Source organism: Cherax quadricarinatus, chromosome 28, assembly GCF_038502225.1.
Source record: "Cherax quadricarinatus isolate ZL_2023a chromosome 28, ASM3850222v1, whole genome shotgun sequence".
Classification (NCBI taxonomy): Eukaryota; Metazoa; Arthropoda; class Malacostraca; order Decapoda; family Parastacidae; genus Cherax; species Cherax quadricarinatus.
In genome coordinates this window covers 36,238,105-36,264,834 of record NC_091319.1, presented here as the reverse complement: position 1 = coordinate 36,264,834, position 26,730 = coordinate 36,238,105, and the positions used below count along the sequence as shown (strand labels likewise).

At 42.3% G+C, this 26,730-nt stretch overlaps 1 protein-coding gene across 1 annotated transcript in view; it reads right to left on the bottom strand.

Annotated features, from left to right (window-relative positions):
* The window catches only part of LOC128693118 (sodium-independent sulfate anion transporter-like), a 98,665-nt gene that overhangs the window by 17,738 nt on the left and 54,197 nt on the right, over nucleotides 1-26,730 (bottom strand). The window contains exon 6 of the mRNA XM_070089549.1: nucleotides 11,450-11,624. Within this exon, the coding sequence (XP_069945650.1) occupies nucleotides 11,450-11,624 (175 nt within the window). The remainder of the gene's footprint in view (nucleotides 1-11,449; nucleotides 11,625-26,730) is intronic.

Below are 26,730 nucleotides of genomic sequence, written 5' to 3'. Positions count from 1 at the left end.
CACTGTAGTCTGACCACTGTAGTCTGACCACTGTAGTCTGACCACTGTAGTCTGACCACTGTAGTCTGACCACTGTAGTCTGACCACTGTAGTCTGACCACTGTAGTCTGACCACTGTAGTCTGACCACTGTAGTCTGACCACTGTAGTCTGACCACTGTAGTCTGACCACTGTAGTCTGACCACTGTAGTCTGACCACTGTAGTCTGTCCACTGTAGTCTGACCCCTGTAGTCTGACCACTGTAGTCTGACCACTGTAGTCTGACCACTGTAGTCTGACCACTGTAGTCTGACCACTGTAGTCTGACCACTGTAGTCTGACCACTGTAGTCTGACCACTGTAGTCTGACCACTGTAGTCTGACCACTGTAGTCTGACCACTGTAGTCTGACCACTGTAGTCTGACCACTGTAGTCTGACCACTGTAGTCTGACCACTGTAGTCTGACCACTGTAGTCTGACCACTGTAGTCTGACCACTGTAGTCTGACCACTGTAGTCTGACCACTGTAGTCTGACCACTGTAGTCTGACCACTGTAGTCTGACCACTGTAGTCTGACCACTGTAGTCTGACCACTGTAGTCTGACCACTGTAGTCTGACCACTGTAGTCTGACCACTAGTCTGACCACTGTAGTCTAGTCTGACCACTGTAGTCTGACCACTGTAGTCTGACCACTGTAGTCTGACCACTGTAGTCTGACCACTGTAGTCCACTGTAGTCTGACCACTGTAGTCTGACCACTGTAGTCTGACCACTGTAGTCTGACCACTGTAGTCTGACCACTGTCGTCTGACCACTGTAGTCTGACCACTGTAGTCTGACCACTGTAGTCTGACCACTGTAGTCTGACCACTGTAGTCTGACCACTGTAGTCTGACCACTGTAGTCTGACCACTGTAGTCTGACCACTGTAGTCTGACCACTGTAGTCTGACCACTGTAGTCTGACCACTGTAGTCTGACCACTGACCACTGTAGTCTGACCACTGTAGTCTGACCACTGTAGTCTGACCACTGTAGTCTGACCACTGTAGTCTGACCACTGTAGTCTGACCACTGTAGTCTGACTGTAGTCTGACTGTAGTCTGACCACTGTAGTCTGACCACTGTAGTCTGACCACTGTAGTCTGACCACTGTAGTCTGACCACTGTAGTCTGACCACTGTAGTCTGACTGTAGTCTGACTGTCAGTCTGACCACTGTAGTCTGACCACTGTAGTCTGACCACTGTAGTCTGACCACTGTAGTCTGACTACTGTAGTCTGACCACTGTAGTCTGACCACTGTAGTCTGACTACTGTAGTCTGACCACTGTAGTCTGACCACTGTAGTCTGACCACTGTAGTCTGACCACTGTAGTCTGACCACTGTAGTCTGACCACTGTAGTCTGACCACTGTAGTCTGACCGCTGTAGTCTGACCACTGTAGTCTGACCACTGTAGTCTGACCACTGTAGTCTGACTGCTGTAGTCGGACCCCTGTAGTCTGACCACTGTAGTCTGACCACTGTAGTCTGACCACTGTAGTCTGACCACTGTAGTCTGACCACTGTAGTCTGACCACTGTAGTCTGACCACTGTAGTCTGACCACTGTAGTCTGACCACTGTAGTCTGACCACTGTAGTCTGACCACTGTAGTCTGACCACTGTAGTCTGACCACTGTCGTATATCCACTGTAGTCTGACCACTGTAGTCTGACCACTGTAGGCTGACCACTGTAGTCTGACCACTGTAGTCTGACCACTGTAGTCTGACCACTGTAGTCTGACCACTGTAGTCTGACCACTGTAGTCTGACCACTGTAGTCTGACCACTGTAGTCTGACCACTGTAGTCTGACCACTGTAGTCTGACCACTGTAGTCTGACCACTGTAGTCTGACCACTGTAGTCTGACCACTGTAGTCTGACCACTGTAGTCTGACCACTGTAGTCTGACCACTGTAGTCTGACCACTGTAGTCTGACCGCTGTAGTCTGACCACTGTAGTCTGACCACTGTAGTCTGACCACTGTAGTCTGACCACTGTAGTCTGACTGTAGTCACTGTAGTCTGACCACTGTACCACTGTAGTCTGACCACTGTAGTCTGACCACTGTAGTCTGACCACTGTAGTCTGACCACTGTAGTCTGACCACTGTAGTCTGACCACTGTAGTCTGACCACTGTCGTCTGACCACTGTAGTCTGACCACTGTAGTCTGACCACTGTAGTCTGACCACTGTAGTCTGACCACTGTAGTCTGACCACTGTAGTCTGACCACTGTAGTCTGACCACTGTAGTCTGACCACTGTAGTCTGACCACTGTAGTCTGACCACTGTAGTCTGACCACTGTGTCTAGTCTGACCACTGTAGTCTGACCACTGTAGTCTGACCACTGTAGTCTGACCACTGTAGTCTGACCACTGTAGTCTGACCACTGTAGTCTGACCACTGTAGTCTGACCACTGTAGTCTGACCACTGTAGTCTGACCAGTCTGACCACTGTAGTCTGACCACTGTAGTCTGACCACTGTAGTCTGACCACTGTAGTCTGACCACTGTAGTCTGACCACTGTAGTCTGACCACTGTAGTCTGACCACTGTCGTCTGACCACTGTAGTCTGACCACTGTAGTCTGACCACTGTAGTCTGACCACTGTAGTCTGACCACTGTAGTCTGACCACTGTAGTCTGACCACTGTAGTCTGACCACTGTAGTCTGACCACTGTAGTCTGACCACTGTAGTCTGACCACTGTAGTCTGACACTGTACTGTACTGTAGTCTGACCACTGTGTAGTCTGACCACTGTAGTCTGACCACTGTAGTCTGAGTCTGACTACTGTAGTCTGACTTTAGTCTGACCACTGTAGTCTGACTACTGTAGTCTGACACTGTAGTCTGACCGCTGTAGTCTGACCACTGTAGTCTGACCACTGTAGTCTGACCACTGTAGTCTGACCACTGTAGTCTGACCACTGTAGTCTGACCACTGTAGTCTGACCACTGTAGTCTGACCACTGTAGTCTGACCACTGTAGTCTGACCACTGTAGTCTGACCACTGTAGTCTGACCACTGTAGTCTGACCACTGTAGTCTGACCACTGTAGTCTGACCACTGTAGTCTGACCACTGTAGTCTGACCACTGTAGTCTGACCACTGTAGTCTGACCACTGTAGTCTGACCACTGTAGTCTGACCACTGTAGTCTGTAGTCTGACCACTGTAGTCTGACCACTGTAGTCTGACCACTGTAGTCTGACCACTGTAGTCTGACCACTGTAGTCTGACCACTGTAGTCTGACCACTGTAGTCTGACCACTGTAGTCTGACCACTGTAGTCTGACCACTGTAGTCTGACCACTGTAGTCTGACCACTGTAGTCTGACCACTGTAGTCTGACCACTGTAGTCTGACCACTGTAGTCTGACCACTGTAGTCTGACCACTGTAGTCTGACCACTGTAGTCTGACCACTGTAGTCTGACCACTGTAGTCTGACCACTGTAGTCTGACCTCTGTAGTCTGACCACTGTAGTCTGACCACTGTAGTCTGACCACTGTAGTCTGACCACTGTAGTCTGACCACTGTAGTCTGACCACTGTAGTCTGACCACTGTAGTCTGACCACTGTAGTCTGACCACTATAGTCTGACCACTGTAGTCTGACCACTGTAGTCTGACCACTGTAGTCTGACCACTGTAGTCTGACCACTGTAGTCTGACCACTGTAATGTACGGACAGTCCTGCGTGGAAACAATTTATGGGTGGAGTTGGGTAGGGTGGGGTGATGTGGGTGGGGTGATGTGGGTGGGGTGATGTGGGTGGGGTGATGTGGGTGGGGTGATGTGGGTGGGGTGATGTGGGTGGGGTGATGTGGGTGGGGTGATGTGGGTGGGGTGATGTGGGTGGGGTTGCTTAGGTTTGGGTTGGGAGTCTAGAATACCAAGGAGAGCGGAGGTATCCCTCTCTTCGTAGTCTAGAACACAAAGGAGAGGGGAGGTATCCCTCTCTTCGGAGTCTAGAACACCAAGGAGAGCGGAGGTATCCCTCTCTTCGAAGTCTAGAACACCAATGAGAGCGGAGGTATCCCTCTCTTCGTAGTCTAGAACACAAAGGAGAGCGGAGGTATCCCTCTCTTCGTAGTCTAGAACACCAAGGAGAGCGGAGGTATCCCTCTCTTCGTAGTCTAGAACACCAAGGAGAGCGGAGGTATCCCTCTCTTCGTAGTCTAGAACACCAAGGAGAGCGGAGGTATCCCTCTCTTCGTAGTCTAGAACACCAAGGAGAGCGGAGGTATCCCTCTCTTCGGAGTCTAGAACACCAAGGAGAGCGGAGGTATCCCTCTCTTCGTAGTCTAGAACACCAAGGAGAGCGGAGGTATCCCTCTCTTCGTAGTCTAGAACACCAAGAAGAGCGGAGGTATCCCTCTCTTCGTAGTCTAGAACACCAAGAAGAGCGGAGGAATCCCTCTCTTCGCAGTCTAGAACTCCAAGGAGAGCCGAGGTATCCCTCTCTTCGCAGTCTAGAACTCCAAGGAGAGCGGAGGTATCCCTCTCTTCGGAGTCTAGAACACCAAGGAGAGCGGAGGTATCCCTCTCTTCGTAGTCTAGAACACCAAGGAGAGCGGAGGTATCCCTCTCTTCGTAGTCTAGAACACCAAGAAGAGCGGAGGTATCCCTCTCTTCGTAGTCTAGAACACCATGAAGAGCGGAGGAATCCCTCTCTTCGCAGTCTAGAACTCCAAGGAGAGCCGAGGTATCCCTCTCTTCGCAGTCTAGAACTCCAAGGAGAGCGGAGGTATCCCTCTCTTCGGAGTCTAGAACACCAAGGAGAGCGGAGGTATCCCTCTCTTCGTAGTCTAGAACACCAAGGAGAGCGGAGGTATCCATCTCTTCGGAGTCTAAAACACCAAGGAAAGCGACGGTATCCCTCTCTTCGGAGTGTTAGGACATTAGAAGAAATATGAGGAATACTAACATGAGGAATACTAACATGAGGAATACTAACATGAGGGAATACTAACATGAGGAATACTAACATGAGGAATACTAACATGAGGAATACTAACATGAGGAATACTAACATGAGGAATACTAACATGAGGAATACTAACATGAGGAATACTAACATGAGGTATACTAACATGAGGAATACTAACATGAGGAATACTAACATGAGGAATACTAACATGAGGCATACTAACATGAGGAATACTAACATGAGGAATACTAACATGAGGAATACTAACATGAGGAATACTAATATGAGGAATACTAACATGAGGAATACTAACATGAGGAATACTAACATGAGGAATACTAACATGAGGCATACTAACATGAGGAATACTAACATGAGGAATACTAACATGAGGAATACTAACATTAGGAATACTAACATGAGGAATACTAACATGAGGCATACTAACATGAGGAATACTAACATGAGGAATACTAACATGAGGAATACTAATATGAGGGATACTAAAATGAGGAATACTAACATTAGGAATACTAACATGAGGAATACTAACATGAGGAATACTAACATTAGGAATACTAACATGAGGAATACTAATATGAGGGATACTAAAATGAGGAATACTAACATGAGGAATACTAACATGAGGGATACTTACATGAGGCATATTAACATGAAGAATATTAACATGAGGCATATTAACATGAGGAATACTAACATGAGGAATACTAGCATGAGGCATACTAACATGAGGAATACTAACAAGAGGGATACTAACATGAGGAATACTAACATGAGGCATACTAACATGAGGAATACTAATATGAGGAATACTAACATGAGGAATACTAACATGAGGGATACTAACATTAGGAATACTAACTTGAGGAATACTAACATGATGAATACTAACATGAGGGATACTAACATGAGGAATACTAACATGAGGAATACTAACATGAGGAATACTAACATGAGGGATACTAACATGAGGCATACTAACATGAAGAGTACTAACATGAGGAATACTAACATGAGGAATACTAACATGAGGGATACTAACATGAGGAATACTAACATGAGGAATACTAACATGAGGAATACTAACATGAGGGATACTAACATGAGGAATACTAACATGAGGAATACTAACATGAGGAATACTAACATGAGTGATACTAACATGAGGGATACTAACATGAGGAATACTAACATGAGGAATACTAACATGAGGAATACTAACATGAGGAATACTAACATGAGGAATACTAATATGAGGGATACTAACATGAGGAATACTAACATAAGGAATACTAACACGAGGAATACTAACATGAGGGATACTAACATGAGGGATACTAACATGAGGGATACTAACATGAGGAATACTAACATGAGGGATACTAACATGAGGAATACTAACATGAGGGATACTAACATGAGGAATACTAACATGAGGGATACTAACATGAGGGATACTAACATGAGGAATACTAACATGAGGGATACTAACATGAGGAATACTAACATGAGGGATACTAACATGAGGGATACTAAGATGAGGAATACTAACATGAGGGATACTAACATGAGGAATAATAACATGAGGGATACTAACATGAGGAATACTAACATGAGGGATACTAACATGAGGGATACTAACATGAGGAATACTAACATGAGGGATACTAACATGAGGAATACTAACATGAGGGATACTAACATGAGGAATACTAACATGAGGGATACTAACATGAGGAATACTAACATGAGGGATACTAACATGAGGAATACTAACATGAGGAATACTAACATGAGGAATACTAACATGAGGGATACTAACATGAGGAATACTAACATGAGGGATACTAACATGAGGAATACTAACATGAGGGATACTAACATGAGGGATACTAACATGAGGGATACTAACATGAGGAATACTAACATGAGGGATACTAACATGAGGGATACTAACATGAGGGATACTAACATGAGGGATACTAACATGAGGGATACTAACATGAGGGATACTAACTTGAGGGATACTAACATGAGGAATACCAGTCGTCTGATACACTACTGCAAAGTATTGTATTAATTGCTCGTATTAAATATGTAATTTTTATTCCCATTATTCGTTAATACAACTCACTAATTTTAGCATAACAAATTTAGTAAGAGGAGCCTTTATTGATGGAGTTATTACTGAGGTGTAAGTTACGACACTACTGTACAGTAAGTTACGACACTACTGTACAGTAAGTTACGACACTACTGTACAGTAAGTTACGACACTACTGTACAGTAAGTTACGACACTACTGTACAGTAAGTTACGACACTACTGTACAGTAAGTTACGACACTACTGTACAGTAAGTTACGACACTACTGTACAGTAAGTTACGACACTACTGTACAGTAAGTTACGACACTACTGTACAGTAAGTTACGACACTACTGCACAGAAAGTTACGACACTACTGTACAGTAAGTTACGACACTACTGTACAGTAAGTTACGACACTACTGTACAGTAAGTTACGACACTACTGCACAGTAAGTTACGACACTACTGTACAGTAAGTTACGACACTACTGTACAGTAAGTTACGACACTACTGTACAGTAAGTTACGACACTACTGTACAGTAAGTTACGACACTACTGTACAGTAAGTTACGACACTACTGTACAGTAAGTTACGACACTACTGTACAGTAAGTTACGACACTACTGCACAGTAAGTTACGACACTACTGTACAGTAAGTTACGACACTACTGTACAGTAAGTTACGACACTACTGTACAGTAAGTTACGACACTACTGCACAGTAAGTTACGACACTACTGTACAGTAAGTTACGACACTACTGTACAGTAAGTTACGACACTATTGCACAGTAAGTTACGACACTACTGTACAGTAAGTTACGACACTGCTGTACAGTAAGTTACGACACTACTGTACAGTAAGTTACAACACTACTGTACAGTAAGTTACGACACTACTGTACAGTAAGTTACGACACTACTGCACAGTAAGTTACAACACTACTGTACAGTAAGTTACAACACTACTGTACAGTAAGTTACGACACTACTGTACAGTAAGTTACAACACTACTGTACAGTAAGTTACGACACTACTGTACAGTAAGTTACGACACTACTGTACAGTAAGTTACGACACTACTGTACAGTAAGTTACGACACTACTGTACATTAAGTTACGACACTGCTGTACAGTAAGTTACGACACTACTGTACAGTAAGTTACGACACTACTGTACAGTAAGTTACGACACTGCTGTACAGTAAGTTACGACACTACTTTACAGTAAGTTACGACACTACTGTACAGTAAGTTACGACACTACCGTACAGTAAGTTACGACACTACTGTACAGTAATTTACGACACTACTGGACAGTAAGTTACAACACTACTGCACAGTAAGTTACGACACTACTGTACAGTAAGTTACGACACTACTGTACAGTAAGTTACGACACTACTGTACAGTAAGTTACGACACTACTGGACAGTAAGTTACGACACTACTGCACAGTAAGTTACGACACTACTGAACAGGAAGAACATATGAACGTATCATAACGAGTATTACAACCCAGGAGTCCCAAAGGTCTGTTATCCTCTGCGATTGCCAAAACCATCTTCTCATTGGCTGGAACCTGGGTACTGATTGAACGATGTGGCCCCATCATCAACCCTTAGCACCTGGTTTGCTGGTTGAGGGAGACAGCCTTTCAATGAAGGTTTGTACATGCGCTGAATGAAGGTTACGTACTCTTTGCATGCCACAACGGATAAGTTATATACAACGCTGCTGGACAGGAAGTACATATAAACGTATCATAACGAGTAACTTACATAGAAGAACAATTACAAGGATATATACCCCAGTAAAATGAATAAGTTACATCAATCACTACCAAGGAACAACACGAGCATGTGTAAGGAAGACTATATAAATGTCTGAGGTTATGGTGGGAACTGTTGCTTCCTCATAATATTACACGAGGGATTATATAGGTGTAGAAAGTCACCTCTGTAAGATGGTGAGCAGCTGTCGATGGTATCCAGCAAAATAAACAGACATTTCGTGAGTCTCTGAAAGTTGTTGGGAGCCGCTGCCAACCTCTGCAGTGAGGCAGCAGCGTTCATGTGGATGTTGGAGAAAGTAAATACTAGTGCTGGTTCAAGGTTACTGGGGACAAGATGAAATGCCTCTTTTTCCTCGTTCTCATTATTTTGTGATTCTATGTGTTTTGGAGATAGATAGTATCTCAACATAGTTTTCTATAACTGACGTGTATATCAAGCAACCAAGAACATTTTTAAACCATGGAACGGGTAGAATTAGAACCCATACCCGTCCTATGCTATGTTTGCAATGGTGTTATTAAGATTTCGTGAGTAAGAACATCTTTCACCATGAGGATATAGCGCGGAATATTGTTCATGACAAGTTGTTCCCCAGTCTTACACTTGATGGTGATCCTGATGTTAGTATCTAGCAAGGGTCACTAAGGCGAGCTATCCTGACGTTAGTGTCTGGCAAGGGTCACTAAGGCGAGCTATCCTGACGTTAGTGTCTGGCAAGGGTCACTAAGGCGAGCTATCCTGACGTTAGTGTCTGGCAAGGGTCACTAAGGCGAGCTATCCTGACGTTAGTGTCTAGCAAGGGTCACTAAGGCGAGCTATCCTGACGTTAGTGTCTGGCAAGGGTCACTAAGGCGAGCTATCCTGACGTTAGTGTCTGGCAAGGGTCACTAAGGCGAGCTATCCTGACGTTAGTGTCTAGCAAGGGTCACTAAGGCGAGCTATCCTGACGTTAGTGTCTGGCAAGGGTCACTAAGGCGAGCTATCCTGACGTTAGTGTCTAGCAAGGGTCACTAAGGCGAGCTATCCTGACGTTAGTGTCTGGCAAGGGTCACTAAGGCGAGCTATCCTGACGTTAGTGTCTGGCAAGGGTCACTAAGGCGAGCTATCCTGACGTTAGTGTCTGGCAAGGGTCACTAAGGCGAGCTATCCTGACGTTAGTGTCTAGCAAGGGTCACTAAGGCGAGCTATCCTGACGTTAGTGTCTGGCAAGGGTCACTAAGGCGAGCTATCCTGACGTTAGTGTCTAGCAAGGGTCACTAAGGCGAGCTATCCTGACGTTAGTGTCTGGCAAGGGTCACTAAGGCGAGCTATCCTGAGCTGTCTAGCAATCACTAAGGCGAGCTATCCTGACGTTAGTGTCTGGCAAGGGTCACTAAGGCGAGCTATCCTGACGTTAGTGTCTGGCAAGGGTCACTAAGGCGAGCTATCCTGACGTTAGTGTCTAGCAAGGGTCACTAAGGCGAGCTGTCCTGACGTTAGTGTCTAGCAAGGGTCACTAAGGCGAGCTATCCTGACGTTAGTGTCTGGCAAGGGTCACTAAGGCGAGCTATCCTGACGTTAGTGTCTGGCAAGGGTCACTAAGGCGAGCTATCCTGACGTTAGTGTCTGGCAAGGGTCACTAAGGCGAGCTATCCTGACGTTAGTGTCTAGCAAGGGTCACTAAGGCGAGCTATCCTGACGTTAGTGTCTAGCAAGGGTCACTAAGGCGAGCTATCCTGACGTTAGTGTCTGGCAAGGGTCACTAAGGCGAGCTATCCTGACGTTAGTGTCTAGCAAGGGTCACTAAGGCGAGCTATCCTGACGTTAGTGTCTGGCAAGGGTCACTAAGGCGAGCTATCCTGACGTTAGTGTCTAGCAAGGGTCACTAAGGCGAGCTATCCTGACGGTAGTGTCTGGCAAGGTTCTCCTCAGTGAGGGAATCTGAAGTTAGTGACTGGTAAGGATTTTTAAGCACATTGATAGTAATTATAATATTTGATAATTCTTCAAAGCCAGGGATCCCGGTGTTAATATCAGGGAAGATTCTTATAAGGCCACTGATACTAATGTCAGTGTCTGGCAAGATTCTACAGTGCTGGAATGTAATATCTGGATGTGCTTCCTTCTGTGGCGTTGAGAAGAGTGAGTTTAGTGACATTCTTGGTCCATGAGGCCTGTTCACAGACAGGACAGCGGGGGCATTGAGCCCCGGAACTCTCTCCATGTATACTCGAGGTATACTCCAGGTATACTCCAGGTATACTCCTCTTTCTTGCTATACTTTCACAATCATTGCAGGAACATAAGGGACCACTTGAACAAATAAACCTAAACTGAATAAATATTCAGGTATTTCCGGGGAATTTTCTGCTACTACAGAGAGAGAATGCAATTATGACTCACGGGTGAGACTTGAACCTTGGTCTTTGAGTTTCAGAACTCGCCTGCCATGGGTTCGAGCTCAACCTGTTCTGTGATAAGAATACAGTTGAATTATTTTATCATCAATGAAGTCTGTAATATCTATGATATATAAATACATAAATAATATCGACAGAACAGTGTTTGAAATCATCACAACAGCATCTCACCTGAAATTGTAAATGGCTGTCTATCCCCGTCAAGGCCATAGGCGATGACAGAAGCAATAATAACAACAATAGCGTTGCGTCCAGCAGAGACGTAGAAAATTATACCTCTTAAAACCCGCTGACCCTGACTACGACTGTTGTCGTCCAGATACGACCATCTCACACTGCGAACCTCCTGAATCAAGTAGATTTAAGTGATATTAGAGTAAATGTATATAATATTACGTGGAAGATAAGATAAGATAAGATTTCGTTCGGATTTTTAACCCTGGAGGGTTAGCCACCCAGGATAACCCAAGAAAGTCAGTGCGTCATCGAGGACTGTCTAACTTATTTCCATTGTGGTCCTTAATCTTGTCCCCCAGGATGCCACCCACACCAGTCGACTAACACCCAGGTACCTATTTGCTGCTAGGTGAACAGGACAACAGGTGTAAGGAAACGTGTCGAAATGTTTCCACCCGCCGGGAATCGAACCCGGGCCCTCCGTGTGTGAAGCGGGAGCTTTAGCTTTAGCTTTAGCTAACAGCACCTTTCAAGGCAGGTGAAATTGCCGACCTAGAAAATGTACAGAGAACTTTCACGGCGCGCATAACGGAGATAAAACACCTCAATTACTGGGAGCGCTTGAGGTTCCTAAACCTGTATTCCCTGGAACGCAGGAGGGAGAGATACATGATTATATACACCTGGAAAATCCTAGAGGGACTAGTACCGAACTTGCACACGAAAATCACTCACTACGAAAGCAAAAGACTTGGCAGACGATGCACCATCCCCCCAATGAAAAGCAGGGGTGTCACTAGCACGTTAAGAGACCATACAATAAGTGTCAGGGGCCCGAGACTGTTCAACTACCTCCCAGCACACATAAGGGGGATTACCAACAGACCCCTGGCAGTTTTCAAGCTGGCACTGGACAAGCACCTAAAGTCAGTTCCTGATCAGCCGGGCTGTGGCTCGTACGTTGGTTTGCGTGCAGCCAGCAGCAACAGCCTGGTTCACAGCTACGGAAGTCAGACCTGGTCACAACTATGGAAGTCAGACCTGGTCACAGCTACGGAAGTCAGACCTGGTCACAGCTACGGAAGTCAGACCTGGTCACAGCTACGGAAGTCAGACCTGGTCACAGCTACGGAAGTCAGACCTGGTCACAGCTACGGAAGTCAGACCTGGTCACAGCTACGGAAGTCAGACCTGGTCACAGCTACGGAAGTCAGACCTAGTCACAGCTACGGAAGTCAGACCTGGTCACAGCTACGGAAGTCAGACCTGGTCACAGCTACGGAAGTCAGACCTGGCCACAGCTACGGAAGTCAGACCTGGTCACAGCTACGGAAGTCAGACCTGGTCACAGCTACGGAAGTCAGACCTGGTCACAGCTACGGAAGTCAGACCTGGTCACAGCTACGGAAGTCAGACCTGGTCACAGCTACGGAAATCAGACCTGGTCACAGCTATGGAAGTCAGACCTGGTCACAGCTACGGAAGTTAGACCTGGTCACAGCTACGGAAATCAGACCTGGTCACAGCTATGGAAATAATACAAGACCATGGAAGTTCAATAATACGAGAAGCATGGTGGAAGTTCAATAATACAAGAACATGGAAGTTCAATAATACAAGAACATGGAAGTTCAATAATACAAGAACATGGAAGTTCAATAATACAAGACCATGGAAGTTCAATAATACAAGACCATGGAAGTTCAATAATACAAGACCATGGAAGTTCAATAATACAAGACCATGGAAGTTCAATAATACGAGAGCATGGAAGATCAATAATACAAGACCATGGAAGTTCAATAATACAAGAACATGGAAGTTCAATAATACGAGAGCATGGAATTTCAATAATACAAGGCCATGGAAGTTCAATAATACAAGAGCATGGAAGTTCAATAATACAAGAACATGGAAGTTCAATAATACAAGAGCATGGAAGTTCAATAATACAAGAACATGGAAGTTCAATAATACAAGAGCATGGAAGTTCAATAATACAAGAACATGGAAGTTCAATAATACAAGACCATGGAAGTTCAATAATACAAGAACATGGAAGTTCAATAATACAAGAACATGGAAGTTCAATAATACAAGAACATGGAAGTTCAATAATACAAGAACATGGAAGTTCAATAATACAAGAACATGGAAGTTCAATAATACAAGAACATGGAAGTTCAATAATACAAGAACATGGAAGTTCAATAATACAAGAACATGGAAGTTCAATAATACAAGAACATGGAAGTTCAATAATACGAACATGGAAGTTCAATAATACAAGACATGGAAGTTCAATAATATGAGACATGGAAGTTCAATAATACAAGACCATGGAAGTTCAATAATACGAACATGGAAGTTCAATAATACAAGACCATGGAACAATAAAGAACATGGAAGTTCAATAATACAAGAACATGGAAGTTCAATAATACAAGAAGAAGTTCAATAATGAGACATGGTTCAATAATACAAGAACATGGAAGTTCAATAATACAAGAACATGGAAGTTCAATATGACAAGAACATGGACGATCATACAAGGAAGGTCAATAATACAAGACCATGGAAGTTCAATAATACGAGAGCATGGAAGTTCAATAATACGAGACCATGGAAGTTCAATAATACAAGAACATGGAAGTTCAATAATACGAGAGCATGGAAGTTCAATAATACGAGACCATGGAAGTTCAATAATACAAGAACATGGAAGTTCAATAATACAAGAACATGGAAGTTCAATAATACAAGAACATGGAAGTTCAATAATACAAGAACATGGAAGTTCAATAATACAAGAACATGGAAGTTCAATAATACAAGACCATGGAAGTTCAATAATACAAGACCATGGAAGTTCAATAATACAAGACCATGGAAGTTCAATAATACAAGACCATGGAAGTTCAATAATACGAGAGCATGGAAGTTCAATAATACAAGACCATGGAAGTTCAATAATACAAGAACATGGAAGTTCAATAATACGAGAGCATGGAAGTTCAATAATACAAGACCATGGAAGTTCAATAATACGAGAGCATGGAAGTTCAATAATACAAGACCATGGAAGTTCAATAATATGAGAGCATGGAAGTTCAATAATACAAGACCATGGAAGTTCAATAATACGAGAGCATGGAAGTTCAATAATACAAGAACATGGAAGTTCAATAATACAAGACCATGGAAGTTCAATAATACGAGAACATGGAAGTTCAATAATACAAGAACATGGAAGTTCAATAATACAAGACCATGGAAGTTCAATAATACAAGACCATGGAAGTTCAATAATACAAGACCATGGAAGTTCAATAATACAAGACCATGGAAGTTCAATAATACGAGAGCATGGAAGTTCAATAATACAAGACCATGGAAGTTCAATAATACAAGAACATGGAAGTTCAATAATACGAGAGCATGGAAGTTCAATAATACAAGACCATGGAAGTTCAATAATACGAGAGCATGGAAGTTCAATAATACAAGACCATGGAAGTTCAATAATACGAGAGCATGGAAGTTCAATAATACAAGACCATGGAAGTTCAATAATACGAGAGCATGGAAGTTCAATAATACAAGAACATGGAAGTTCAATAATACAAGACCATGGAAGTTCAATAATACGAGAACATGGAAGTTCAATAATACGAGAGCATGGAAGTTCAATAATACAAGACCATGGAAGTTCAATAATACGAGAGCATGGAAGTTCAATAATACAAGAACATGGAAGTTCAATAATACAAGACCATGGAAGTTCAATAATACGAGAGCATGGAAGTTCAATAATACAAGAACATGGAAGTTCAATAATACGAGAGCATGGAAGTTCAATAATACGAGACCATGGAAGTTCAATAATACAAGAACATGGAAGTTCAATAATACGAGAGCATGGAAGTTCAATAATACGAGACCATGGAAGTTCAATAATACAAGAACATGGAAGTTCAATAATACGGAAGCATGGAAGTTCATTGACACGAGACCATGGAAGTTCAATAATGCAAGAACATGGAAGTTCAATAATACGAGAGCATGGAAGTTCAATAATACGAGACCATGGAAGTTCAATAATACGAGAGCATGGAAGTTCAATAATACAAGAGCATGGAAGTTCAATAATACAAGACCATGGAAGTTCAATAATACGAGAGCATGGAAGTTCAATAATACGAGAGCATGGAAGTTCAATAATACAAGACCATGGAAGTTCAATAATACAAGAACATGGAAGTTCAATAATACAAGAGCATGGAAGTTCAATAATACGAGAGCATGGAAGTTCAATAATACGAGATCATGGAAGTTCAATAATACGAGACCATGGAAGTTCAATAATACGAGAGCATGGAAGTTCAATAATACGAGAGCATGAAAGTTCAATAATACAAGAACATGGAAGTTCAATAATACGAGAGCATGGAAGTTCAATAATACGAGAGCATGGAAGTTCAATAATACGAGAGCATGAAAGTTCAATAACACGAGACCATGGAAGTTCAATAACACGAGAGCATGGAAGTTCAATAACACGAGACCATGGAAGTTCAATAACACGAGAGCATGGAAGTTCAATAATACGAGAGCATGAAAGTTCAATAATATGAGAGAGACCATGAAAATTCAATAACACGAGACCATGGAAGTTCAATAATATGAGAGCATGGAAGTTCAATAAGTTCGTATCGCTATTGGGCCGTGTGGACGTGCTGCGCAGTAGCTCCTGATTGAGTTGGCTTTTGCGCAGTGTTGACGTGTACTTAGCTCTGTGAAGACCTGTTTGCGCGTTCTCTACGAATTGAAGCAAGATGCCCTCCATCGAGCAACTTTACCAACAGCTTAAGGAAGAATTGAGGATGGCGAAGATGGAAATTCGGCGACTGACCGAGGAAAACAAGAAGATTCGTAGTAGTCCTCCTGTCTTGAGTCCTCAGGTCAAGAAGGGAAACTGGACAGTGTCTGGACAGCAGGGAACGAAGTTGACGATCAAGAAGACGAATGGAAAGGTAGAAACGATGAAGAAGAAAGTGACTGCCGTGGAAACTGTTGTGGAAACATCTAATACATTCTCAGTGCTACCCGACGAATGTGAGTCGACTACTGGGAACGTCACGACGAACGACATCTAGGAAGGTAAGAATATTGTTGTTGTTGGGGATAGCCAAGTTAGGTATATGGATAGGGCGTTCTGCTTGAAGGACAGGAGTAGGAGACAGAGAGTTTGCTTTCCTGGGGCTGGGATGGAGGATATTGTTAGCCGTCTTGATGACATCATGAGAGGTAATGGGAGCAATCCTATTATCTGTCTCAGTGCTGGAGGCAACGATGTTGGCAGACGTAGGAGTGAAGACCTGATTAGCAGGTATAGGTCAGCAATAGAAATAATTAGGAGTAAGGGTGGGAACCCTGTCATATGTGGTATTTTGCCAAGGAGAGGAGTTGGAAACGAATGGTTGTCCAGGGCAATTGGTGTCAATTGCTGGCTGGACAAATACTGTAAGGAAAATGCGGTAACATTCGTTGACAACTGGGACATCTTCTATGGCAGAAATGACATGTATGCCAGGGATGGGGTTCACTTATCTAGGTCTGGGGTGGTAGCACTGGCAACTGCAGTGGAGGGAGCAGTTAGGATTTTAAACTAGGAATAGTTAGTGGTATGAGTTTTGGCAGGAGAACAGTGAAGTCCCAGTGTAGTAATATTACGAGTTCTAGGGGAACTAGTAATAAGCAGAACGAGGTAGATATTGAAAAGCCAGGGACTTTGGGTGATAAGGACAGTAATAGGTTTAGTAGAAAAACAGAAATGAGCAGGAAGGGTAAAGAGAAAGGAGAGTCTTTCAATGTTTATTATGCTAATTGCCGTAGTGCTAGGAATAAGATGGACGAGTTGAGATTAGTTGCTAGTGCAGGTAACATTGATGTATTTGCCTTAACTGAGACGTGGTTAATTCAAAAAGTCGGGACATGCTTGCGGAATGTCATATTCAGGGTTTTAAATTGTTCCAAGTAGATAGAAGTATCGGGAAGGGGGGTGGGGTGGCATCGTATGTCCGAGATCGCTTGAACTATTGCATAAAAACGGGTATTAAGTCTGAAGTAACACATACAGAGTCTGTTTGGATAGAATTTTCAGAAGGGCATGAAAAACTGATTTTAGGAGTGATATACCGTCCCCCAAACTTATATAGGGACCAAGGGAGACTACTATGGGAGGAAATTGTTAAGGCCACAAGGCACGATAATGTAGTAATTCTAGGAGACTTTAACTTTAGTCATATTGATTGGAATTTCTTGACTGGGAATTTAGAATCATACGACTTCTTAGAAGTAGTTCAGGATTGTTTTTTGAAGCAGTTTGTGACAGAACCTACAAGGGGAAATAACCTGCTTGACTTAGTTATGGCAAACAATGAATCCCTTGTTAATAATTTAGAAATTTCAGAGGAACTGGGTGCTAGCGACCACAAATCAATTACATTTAGCATTGAATGGAAGTACGATAGTAGCGATAACTAAGTAACAGTCCCAGATTTTCGCTTAGCAGATTACGATGGGCTTAGAGAACACTTATCATCTGTTGACTGGGGTAACGAAGAGAGCTATCAATATGACAGTTTTCTGAACACTATACATGCTGCTCAAAGAACGTTTATCCCATATAAAGAAATTAGATCAAATAGAAATGACCCAAAATGGATGAATAATAGGCTCAAATATCTACTAGGGCATAAGAAAGGAATTTATAGGCGTATCAAAAGAGGTGAGGGTCATCTTATGAATCAGTATATTGACATTAAGAGGGACATTAAAAAGGGGATAAGAAAAGCTAAAAGGGACTATGAAATTAAAGTTGCTAGGGATTCTAAAACTAACCCAAAAAAGTTTTTTCCAGGTCTATAGAATAAAAGTTAGAGATCAGATAGGTCCCCTTAAAAATAACTATGGGCACCTTACTGACAAAGAGAATGAAATGTGCTCGATTTTTAATAATTATTTTCTCTCAGTTTTTACACAGGAAGACACTAACAATATTCCAGTAATTAATTTTTATAGTGGGCTAGAAGAAGATAAATTATGTAACATCACAGTCACTAGTGAAATGGTTGTGAAGCAGATAGACAGACTGAAGCAAAATAAGTCGCCGGGTCCTGATGAGGTTTTTTCAAGGGTTCTTAAGGAATGCAAAATGGAACTCTGTGAACCATTAACTAATATTTTTAATTTATCTCTTCAAACAGGTGTAGTGTCTGATATGTGGAAGATGGCTAATGTAATTCCTATTTTTAAAACAGGGGACAAGTCGTTACCGTCAAATTACCGCCCAATAAGCCTGACCTCAATTGTAGGCAAATTACTAGAGTCAATTATAGCTGAGATTATAAGAAGCCATCTCGATAAGCATAGCTTGATTAATGATACTCAGCATGGATTCACAAGAGGCCAGTCTTGTCTAACTAATTTATTAACTTTCTTCAGTAAAGCTTTTGAGGCTGTTGACCACGATAAAGAATTTGATATTATTTACTTAGATTTTAGTAAGGCTTTTGATAGAGTTCCGCACCATAGACTGTTAAAGAAAGTGGCAGCTCATGGCATTGGGGGAAAAGTGCTCTCGTGGATCGAGTCATGGCTCATTGACAGGAAGCAGAGAGTGTCCATAAATGGGGTTAAATCCGAGTGGGGATCTGTAATAAGTGGCGTTCCACAGGGATCAGTCTTGGGCCTGTTGTTGTTTATAATATATATCAATGATCTTGATGAGGGAATTACTAGTGATATGAGCAAATTCGCCGATGACACAAAGATAGGTAGGATAATTGATTCAAACGTAGATGTTATGGAACTTCAGGAGGATTTAAACAAACTCTATTCTTGGTCAGAAAAGTGGCAGATGCAGTTCAATGTAGATAAATGCAAGGTTCTGAAGCTTGGGAGTGCCCATAACCCTAGTACTTATAAGTTAAATGATGTAGAACTTAGCCATACAGATTGCGAAAAGGACTTGGGGGTTATGGTGAGCAGCAACCTTAAACCAAGACAGCAATGCCTAAGCGTACGTAATAAGGCAAATAGATTACTGGGATTTATATCAAGAAGTGTAAGCAACAGAAGTCCAGAGGTCATACTGCAGCTTTATACATCATTAATAAGGCCTCACCTAGATTATGCAGCTCAGTTCTGGTCTCCATATTACAGAATGGACATAAATTCGTTAGAAAACATTCAGCGTAGGATGACTAAATTAATACATAGCATTAGAAATCTTCCTTATGAAGAAAGATTGAAGACTCTTAAGTTACATTCACTTGTTAGACGAAGAATGAGGGGAGACCTGATCGAAGTGTATAAGTGGAAGATAGGTATTAATAAAGGGGATATTAATAAGGTCTTGAGGATGTCTCTCCAAGAGAGAACCCGCAGCAATGGATTTAAATTAGATAAGTTTAGATTTAGAAAGGACATAGGAAATTATTGGTTAGGAAATAGGGTAGTTGATGAGTGGAACAGTCTACCTAGTTGGGTAATTGAGGCTGGGACTTTGGGTAGTTTCAAATTTAGGTTGGATAAGTACATGAGTGGGAGGGGTTGGATTTGAGTGGGACTTTCACATCAGAGCTTATTTCTTGGGTAGCATTGAAAATTGGGTTGGGCAAATGTTTTGTTAGTGGGATGAATTGTAAAGGACCTGCCTAGTATGGGCCAACAGGCCTCCTGCAGCGTTCCTCTTTTCTTATGTTCTTATGTTCTTATGAGAGCATGGAAGTTCAATAACACGAGACCATGGAAGTTCAATAACACGAGACCATGGAAGTTCAATAATACGAGACCATGGAAGTTCAATAATACGAGAGCATGGAAGTTCAATAATACGAGAGCATGGAAGTTCAATAACACGAGAGCATGAAAGTTCAATAATACGAGACCATGGAAGTTCAATAATACGAGAGCATGGAAGTTCAATAACACGAGAGCATGAAAGTTCAATAATACGAGACCATGGAAGTTCAATAACACGAGACCATAAAAGTTCAATAATACGAGAGCATGAAAGTTCAATAATACGAGACCATGGAAGTTCAATAACACGAGACCATAAAAGTTCAATAATACGAGAGCATGAAAGTTCAATAATACGAGACCATGGAAGTTCAATAACACGAGACCATAAAAGTTCAATAATACGAGAGCATGAAAGTTCAATAATACGAGACCATGAAAGTTCAATAATACGAGAGCATGAAAGTTCAATAATACGAGAGCATGGAAGTTCAATAATAGGAGAGCATGGAAGTTCAATAATAGGAGAGCATGGAAGTTCAATAATACGAGAGCATGAAAGTTCAATAATACGAGAGCATGAAAGTTCAATAATACGAGAGCATGGAAGTTCAATAATAGGAGAGCATGGAAGTTCAATAATACGAGAGCATGAAAGTTCAATAATACGAGAGCATGGAAGTTCAATAATACGAGAGCATGGAAGTTCAATAATACGAGAGCATGAAAGTTCAATAATACGAGAGCATGAAAGTTCAATAATACGAGAGCATGAAAGTTCAATAATACGAGAGCATGGAAGTTCAATAATAGGAGAGCATGGAAGTTCAATAATACGAGAGCATGGAAGTTCAATAATACGAGAGCATGGAAGTTCAATAATACGAGACCATGGAAGTTCAATAATACGAGACCATGGAAGTTCAATAATACGAGAGCATGGAAGTTCAATAATACGAGACCATGGAAGTTCAATAAGACATAAATAAGACATAAATAAAGAGTAAATAAGACATAAATAAGACATAATAAGACATAAATAAGACATAAATAAGACATAATAAGACATAAATAAAGAGTAAATAAGACATAAATAAGACATAAATAAGACATAAATAAGACATAATAAGACATAAATAAGACATAATAAGACATAAATAAGACATAATAAGACAAAAATAAGACATAAATAAGACATAATAAGACATAAATAAGACATAAATAAGACATAATAAGACATAAATAAGACATAAATAAGACATAAATAAAGAGTAAATAAGACATAAATAAGACATAAATAAGACATAATAAGACATAAATAAGACATAAATAAGACATAATAAGACATAAATAAGACATAATAAGACATAAATAAGACATAAATAAGACATAAATAAAGAGTAAATAAGACATAAATAAGACATAAATAAGACATAATACCTGGAGTTTACCTGGAGAGAGTTCCGGGGGTCAACGCCCCCGCGGCCCGGTCTGAGACCAGGCCTCCTGGTGGACCAGAGCCTGATCAACCAGGCTGTTGCTGCTGGCTGCACGCAAACCAACATACGAGCCACAGCCCGGCTGATCCGGAACTGACTTTAGGTGCTTGTCCAGTGCCAGCTTGAAGACTGCCAGGGGTCTGTTGGTAATCCCCCTTATGTGTGCTGGGAGGCAGTTGAACAGTCTCGGGCCCCTGACACTTATTGTATGGTCTCTTAACGTGCTAGTGACACCCCTGCTTTTCATTGGGGGGATGGTGCATCGTCTGCCAAGTCTTTTGCTTTCGTAGTGGGTGATTTTCGTGTGCAAGTTCGGTACTAGTCCCTCTAGGATTTTCCAGGTGTATATAATCATGTATCTCTCCCTCCTGCGTTCCAGGGAATACAGGTTTAGGAACCTCAAGCGCTCCCAATAATTGAGGTGTTTTATCTCCGTTATGCGCGCCGTGAAAGTTCTCTGTACATTTTCTAGGTCGGCAATTTCACCTGCCTTGAAAGGTGCTGTTAGTGTGCAGCAATATTCCAGCCTAGATAGAACAAGTGACCTGAAGAGTGTCATCATGGGCTTGGCCTCCCTAGTTTTGAAGGTTCTCATTATCCATCCTGTCATTTTTCTAGCAGATGCAATTGATACAGTGTTATGGTCCTTGAAGGTGAGATCCTCCGACATGATCACTCCCAGGTCTTTGACGTTGGTGTTTCGCTCTATTTTGTGGCCAGAATTTGTTTTGTACTCTGATGAAGATTTAATTTCCTCATGTTTACCATATCTGAGTAATTGAAATTTCTCATCGTTGAACTTCATATTGTTTTCTGCAGCCCACTGAAAGATTTGGTTGATGTCTGCCTGGAGCTTTGCAGTGTCTGCAATGGAAGACACTGTCATGCAGATTCGGGTGTCATCTGCAAAGGAAGACACGGTGCTGTGGCTGACATCCTTGTCTATGTCGGATATAAGGATGAGGAACAAGATGGGAGCGAGTACTGTGCCTTGTGGAACAGAGCTTTTCACCGTAGCTGCCTCGGACTTTACTCTGTTGACGACTACTCTCTGTGTTCTGTTAGTGAGGAAATTATAGATCCATCGACCGACTTTTCCTGTTATTCCTTTAGCACGCATTTTGTGCGCTATTACGCCATGGTCACACTTGTCGAAGGCTTTTGCAAAGTCTGTATATATTACATCTGCATTCTTTTTGTCTTCTAGTGCATTTAGGACCTTGTCGTAGTGGTCCAATAGTTGAGACAGACAGGAGCGACCTGTTCTAAACCCATGTTGCCCTGGGTTGTGTAACTGATGGGTTTCTAGATGCGTGGTGATCTTGCTTCTTAGGACCCTTTCAAAGATTTTTATGATATGGGATGTTAGTGCTATTGGTCTGTAGTTCTTTGCTGTTGCTTTACTGCCCCCTTTGTGGAGTGGGGCTATGTCTGTTGTTTTTAGTAACTGTGGGACGACCCCCGTGTCCATGCTCCCTCTCCATAGGATGGAAAAGGCTCGTGATAGGGGCTTCTTGCAGTTCTTGATGAACACAGAGTTCCACGAGTCTGGCCCTGGGGCATAGTGCATGGGCATGTCATTTATCGCCTGTTCGAAGTCATTTGGCGTCAGGATAACATCGGATAGGCTTGTGTTAATCAAATTTTGTGGCTCTCTCATAAAAAATTCATTTTGATCTTCGACTCTCAGTCTGGTTAGCGGCTTGCTAAAAACTGAGTCATATTGGGACTTGAGTAGCTCACTCATTTCCTTGTTGTCATCTGTGTAGGACCCATCTTGTTTAAGTAGGGGCCCAATACTGGACGTTGTTCTCGATTTTGATTTGGCATAGGAGAAGAAATACTTTGGGTTTCTTTCGATTTCATTTATGGCTTTTAGTTCTTCCCGCGATTCCTGACTCCTAAAGGATTCTTTTAGCTTAAGTTCGATGCTTGCTATTTCTCTGACCAGTGTCTCCCTACGCATTTCAGATATATTGACCTCTTTTAGCCGCTCTGTTATTCTTTTCCGTCGCCTGTAAAGGGAGCGCCTGTCTCTTTCTGTTTTACATCTACTCCTCCTTTTTCTTAGAGGAATAAGCCTTGTGCATACATCGAGTGCTACCGAGTTAATCTGTTCTAGGCATAAGTTGGGGTCTGTGTTGCTTAGTATATCTTCCCAGCTTATATAGGTTAGGACTTGGTTTACTTGGTCCCACTTTATGTTTTTGTTATTGAAGTTGAATTTGGTGAATGCTCCCTCGTGACTAATCTCATTATGTCGGTCTGGGGCTCCGCGCATACATGACTGAACCTCAATTATGTTGTGATCTGAGTATATTGTTTTTGATATGGTGATATTTCTTATCAGATCATCATTGTTAGTGAAGATGAGGTCTAGTGTATTCTCCAGTCTAGTAGGCTCTATTATTTGCTGGTTTAAATTGAATTTTGTGCAGAGATTTAAAAGCTCACGTGAGTGTGAGTTTTCATCAGAGCTGCCTCCTGGTGTTATTACTGCAACAATATTATTTGCTATATTCCTCCATTTTAGGTGCCTTAAGTTGAAATCCCCCAGGAGCAAGATGTTGGGTGCAGGAGCTGGAAGGTTTTCCAGACAGTGGTCAATTTTTAACAGCTGTTCCTGGAATTGCTGGGATGTTGCATCCGGAGGCTTGTAGACTATCACAATGACTAGGTTTTGGTTCTCGACCTTTACTGCTAAAACTTCCACTACATCATTTGAGGCATTTAGCAGTTCTGTGCAAACAAGTGACTCTGCAATGTACAGGCCAACCCCCCCCCCCTTTTGCCTGTTCACTCTGTCACATCTGTATAGGTTGTAACCTGGGATCCATATTTCGTTGTCCAAGTGATCCTTTATGTGGGTCTCAGTGAAAGCCGCGAACATTGCCTTTGCCTCTGCAAGCAGTCCACGGATGAAAGGTATTTTGTTGTTTGTTGCTGGCTTTAGACCCTGTATATTTGCAAAGAAGAATGTTATCGGACTGGTGGTATTGTTGGTACTGGGGGGGGATTTTTTTTCCGGCATTAGTATCTGTATCTGTTGGTTTGGAGTGGAGGCCATCGACTGTGGTTCCACTCCAGGAATGACTGGATTTGGTGTACGATTTCTGCCATTTCCTGCCAGTTTTTTTTCCTTCCTGGCACTAAAAAACCTCTCCCTCTTGAGTGGCTGTGGCTACCCAGGTTTTCCCATGGCCTGGATGTTTTGTATCTTTTTGTCCCCTTTAGATGGTATGCCTGGCAATTTAAGTTATAGCACAGTCTTTCCTGTACTGAAGAGGTACACAGTTCAGGGTGAAAAAGCTTACAGGAAGGGAGTTTGCATTTTCCTGTTGTCATATGGGCATGGCATTTCCTAGGGTGGTCATAGTTGCACGTCCCATCTGTTTTTCCAGATTTCCCATGCCAGCAGATACCGATTGCATAGTATGTGCACAGGCTTGGTTTCCGTTTGCCTTGGGTTTCTGTGACTGTATTCCCTGTTGGTGCATGTTTCCCTGTCTTACTTCTATCCTCCCTAGCACCAACAATGGAGCTCCCACCATTTGTTTTTGGTAATATATCCTCACTATTGCTAGTGGAGTCCTCTTGTTTGCTATTTCCTGCGGTATTTCTAGTTTGCAATATTGGTTTTATCTTATCTTTGACTACACTTGTTTCCCTACTATGGCTCCTGTCCCCTATGCGGTCATTCATATGTATTCCTTCCTGCGTATAATTCCCGACTACCTGGACAAAATCTCCAGCTTCACCATTACTGTCTCCCAGGACAGCATCTCCAGCTTCCCCATTACTGTCTCCCAGGACAGCATCTCCAGCTTCACCATTACTGTCTCCCAGGACAGCACCTCCAGCTTCACCATTACTGTCTCCCAGGACAGCACCTCCAGCTTCCCCATTACTGTCTCCCAGGACAGCACTATCAGCCCCCCATTTACTGACTACCAGGACATCATCTCCAGCCTTACAGTTTCTGACTACATGGCCAGTATCAAGGGCAGTACCATTCAGCCCGGACTTTTTATGTTCCCATCTGTTGTAGAAAGCTTCCAGGTTTTCTATGAAAGCAGCTTTGATGTTGACCTCTTTTAATACCCTTGTGATTTTAGTCCACAGATTTATCTCATTTGGGCATACCCAAAAACACTTCCCTGTTTTAATACTGCTTGTAGCTAGTTCTTGGATATCTGCACAAGGGGCGTGACACCAATTTCCACAGAAATGACAATTTATGCATGTGGAAGCCCGTTTGTTTGACTGACCACAGACTACACACAGCTTCATAATGATTTGAATGGTTGATTTACTGCAATTCTACTAGCAACCTCTTGAATATTCTATTAATAACCTGCTAGGTGGTGCACAACGAAACCGTTTGAAACCAGTCCAGGGTTCGGACCAGTCAAGGGTTCGGACCAGTCAAGGGTTCGGACCAGTCAAGGGTTCGGACCAGTCTATCTGATCTGATCAGTGGGTCACTTATTTAAACCATACTGGTCGGTGATTTGAGCTAACACATGAAGGATCTACTGGAAATTATCTACCCGAGTAATATGTGATTTGATTGATACAAAAGTATAACTTGCGTGTTGAAGAGCCGGTGACTGCTGGCACTCCTACAATGACGAACGGTCGAGCCTCCACCTTTGTTTATCAATCGCTGTATCTAGCTTCTCTATTTTTTTTTTTTTTTCCGTCTCCACCACAATAAATGCTATATTATCACTATAGTTGACTGGTGCAAATTTTGGAGGAAGGGCGCTTTTTCTGTAGTAATAATTGCTTCTCGTTGTGTATATTGCGACCGCTGGTAACTACAGTTATATGAAATTCACAGTAACGTCTGGTATTTCAAGAAAAAAGAAACTAATGAAAGTCACTCCACTCCACTAAGTACCATTATAATACTGGTTAGTTGCTACTACAACACTGTATTCTGCTATTCACTGGTATCACTAGATT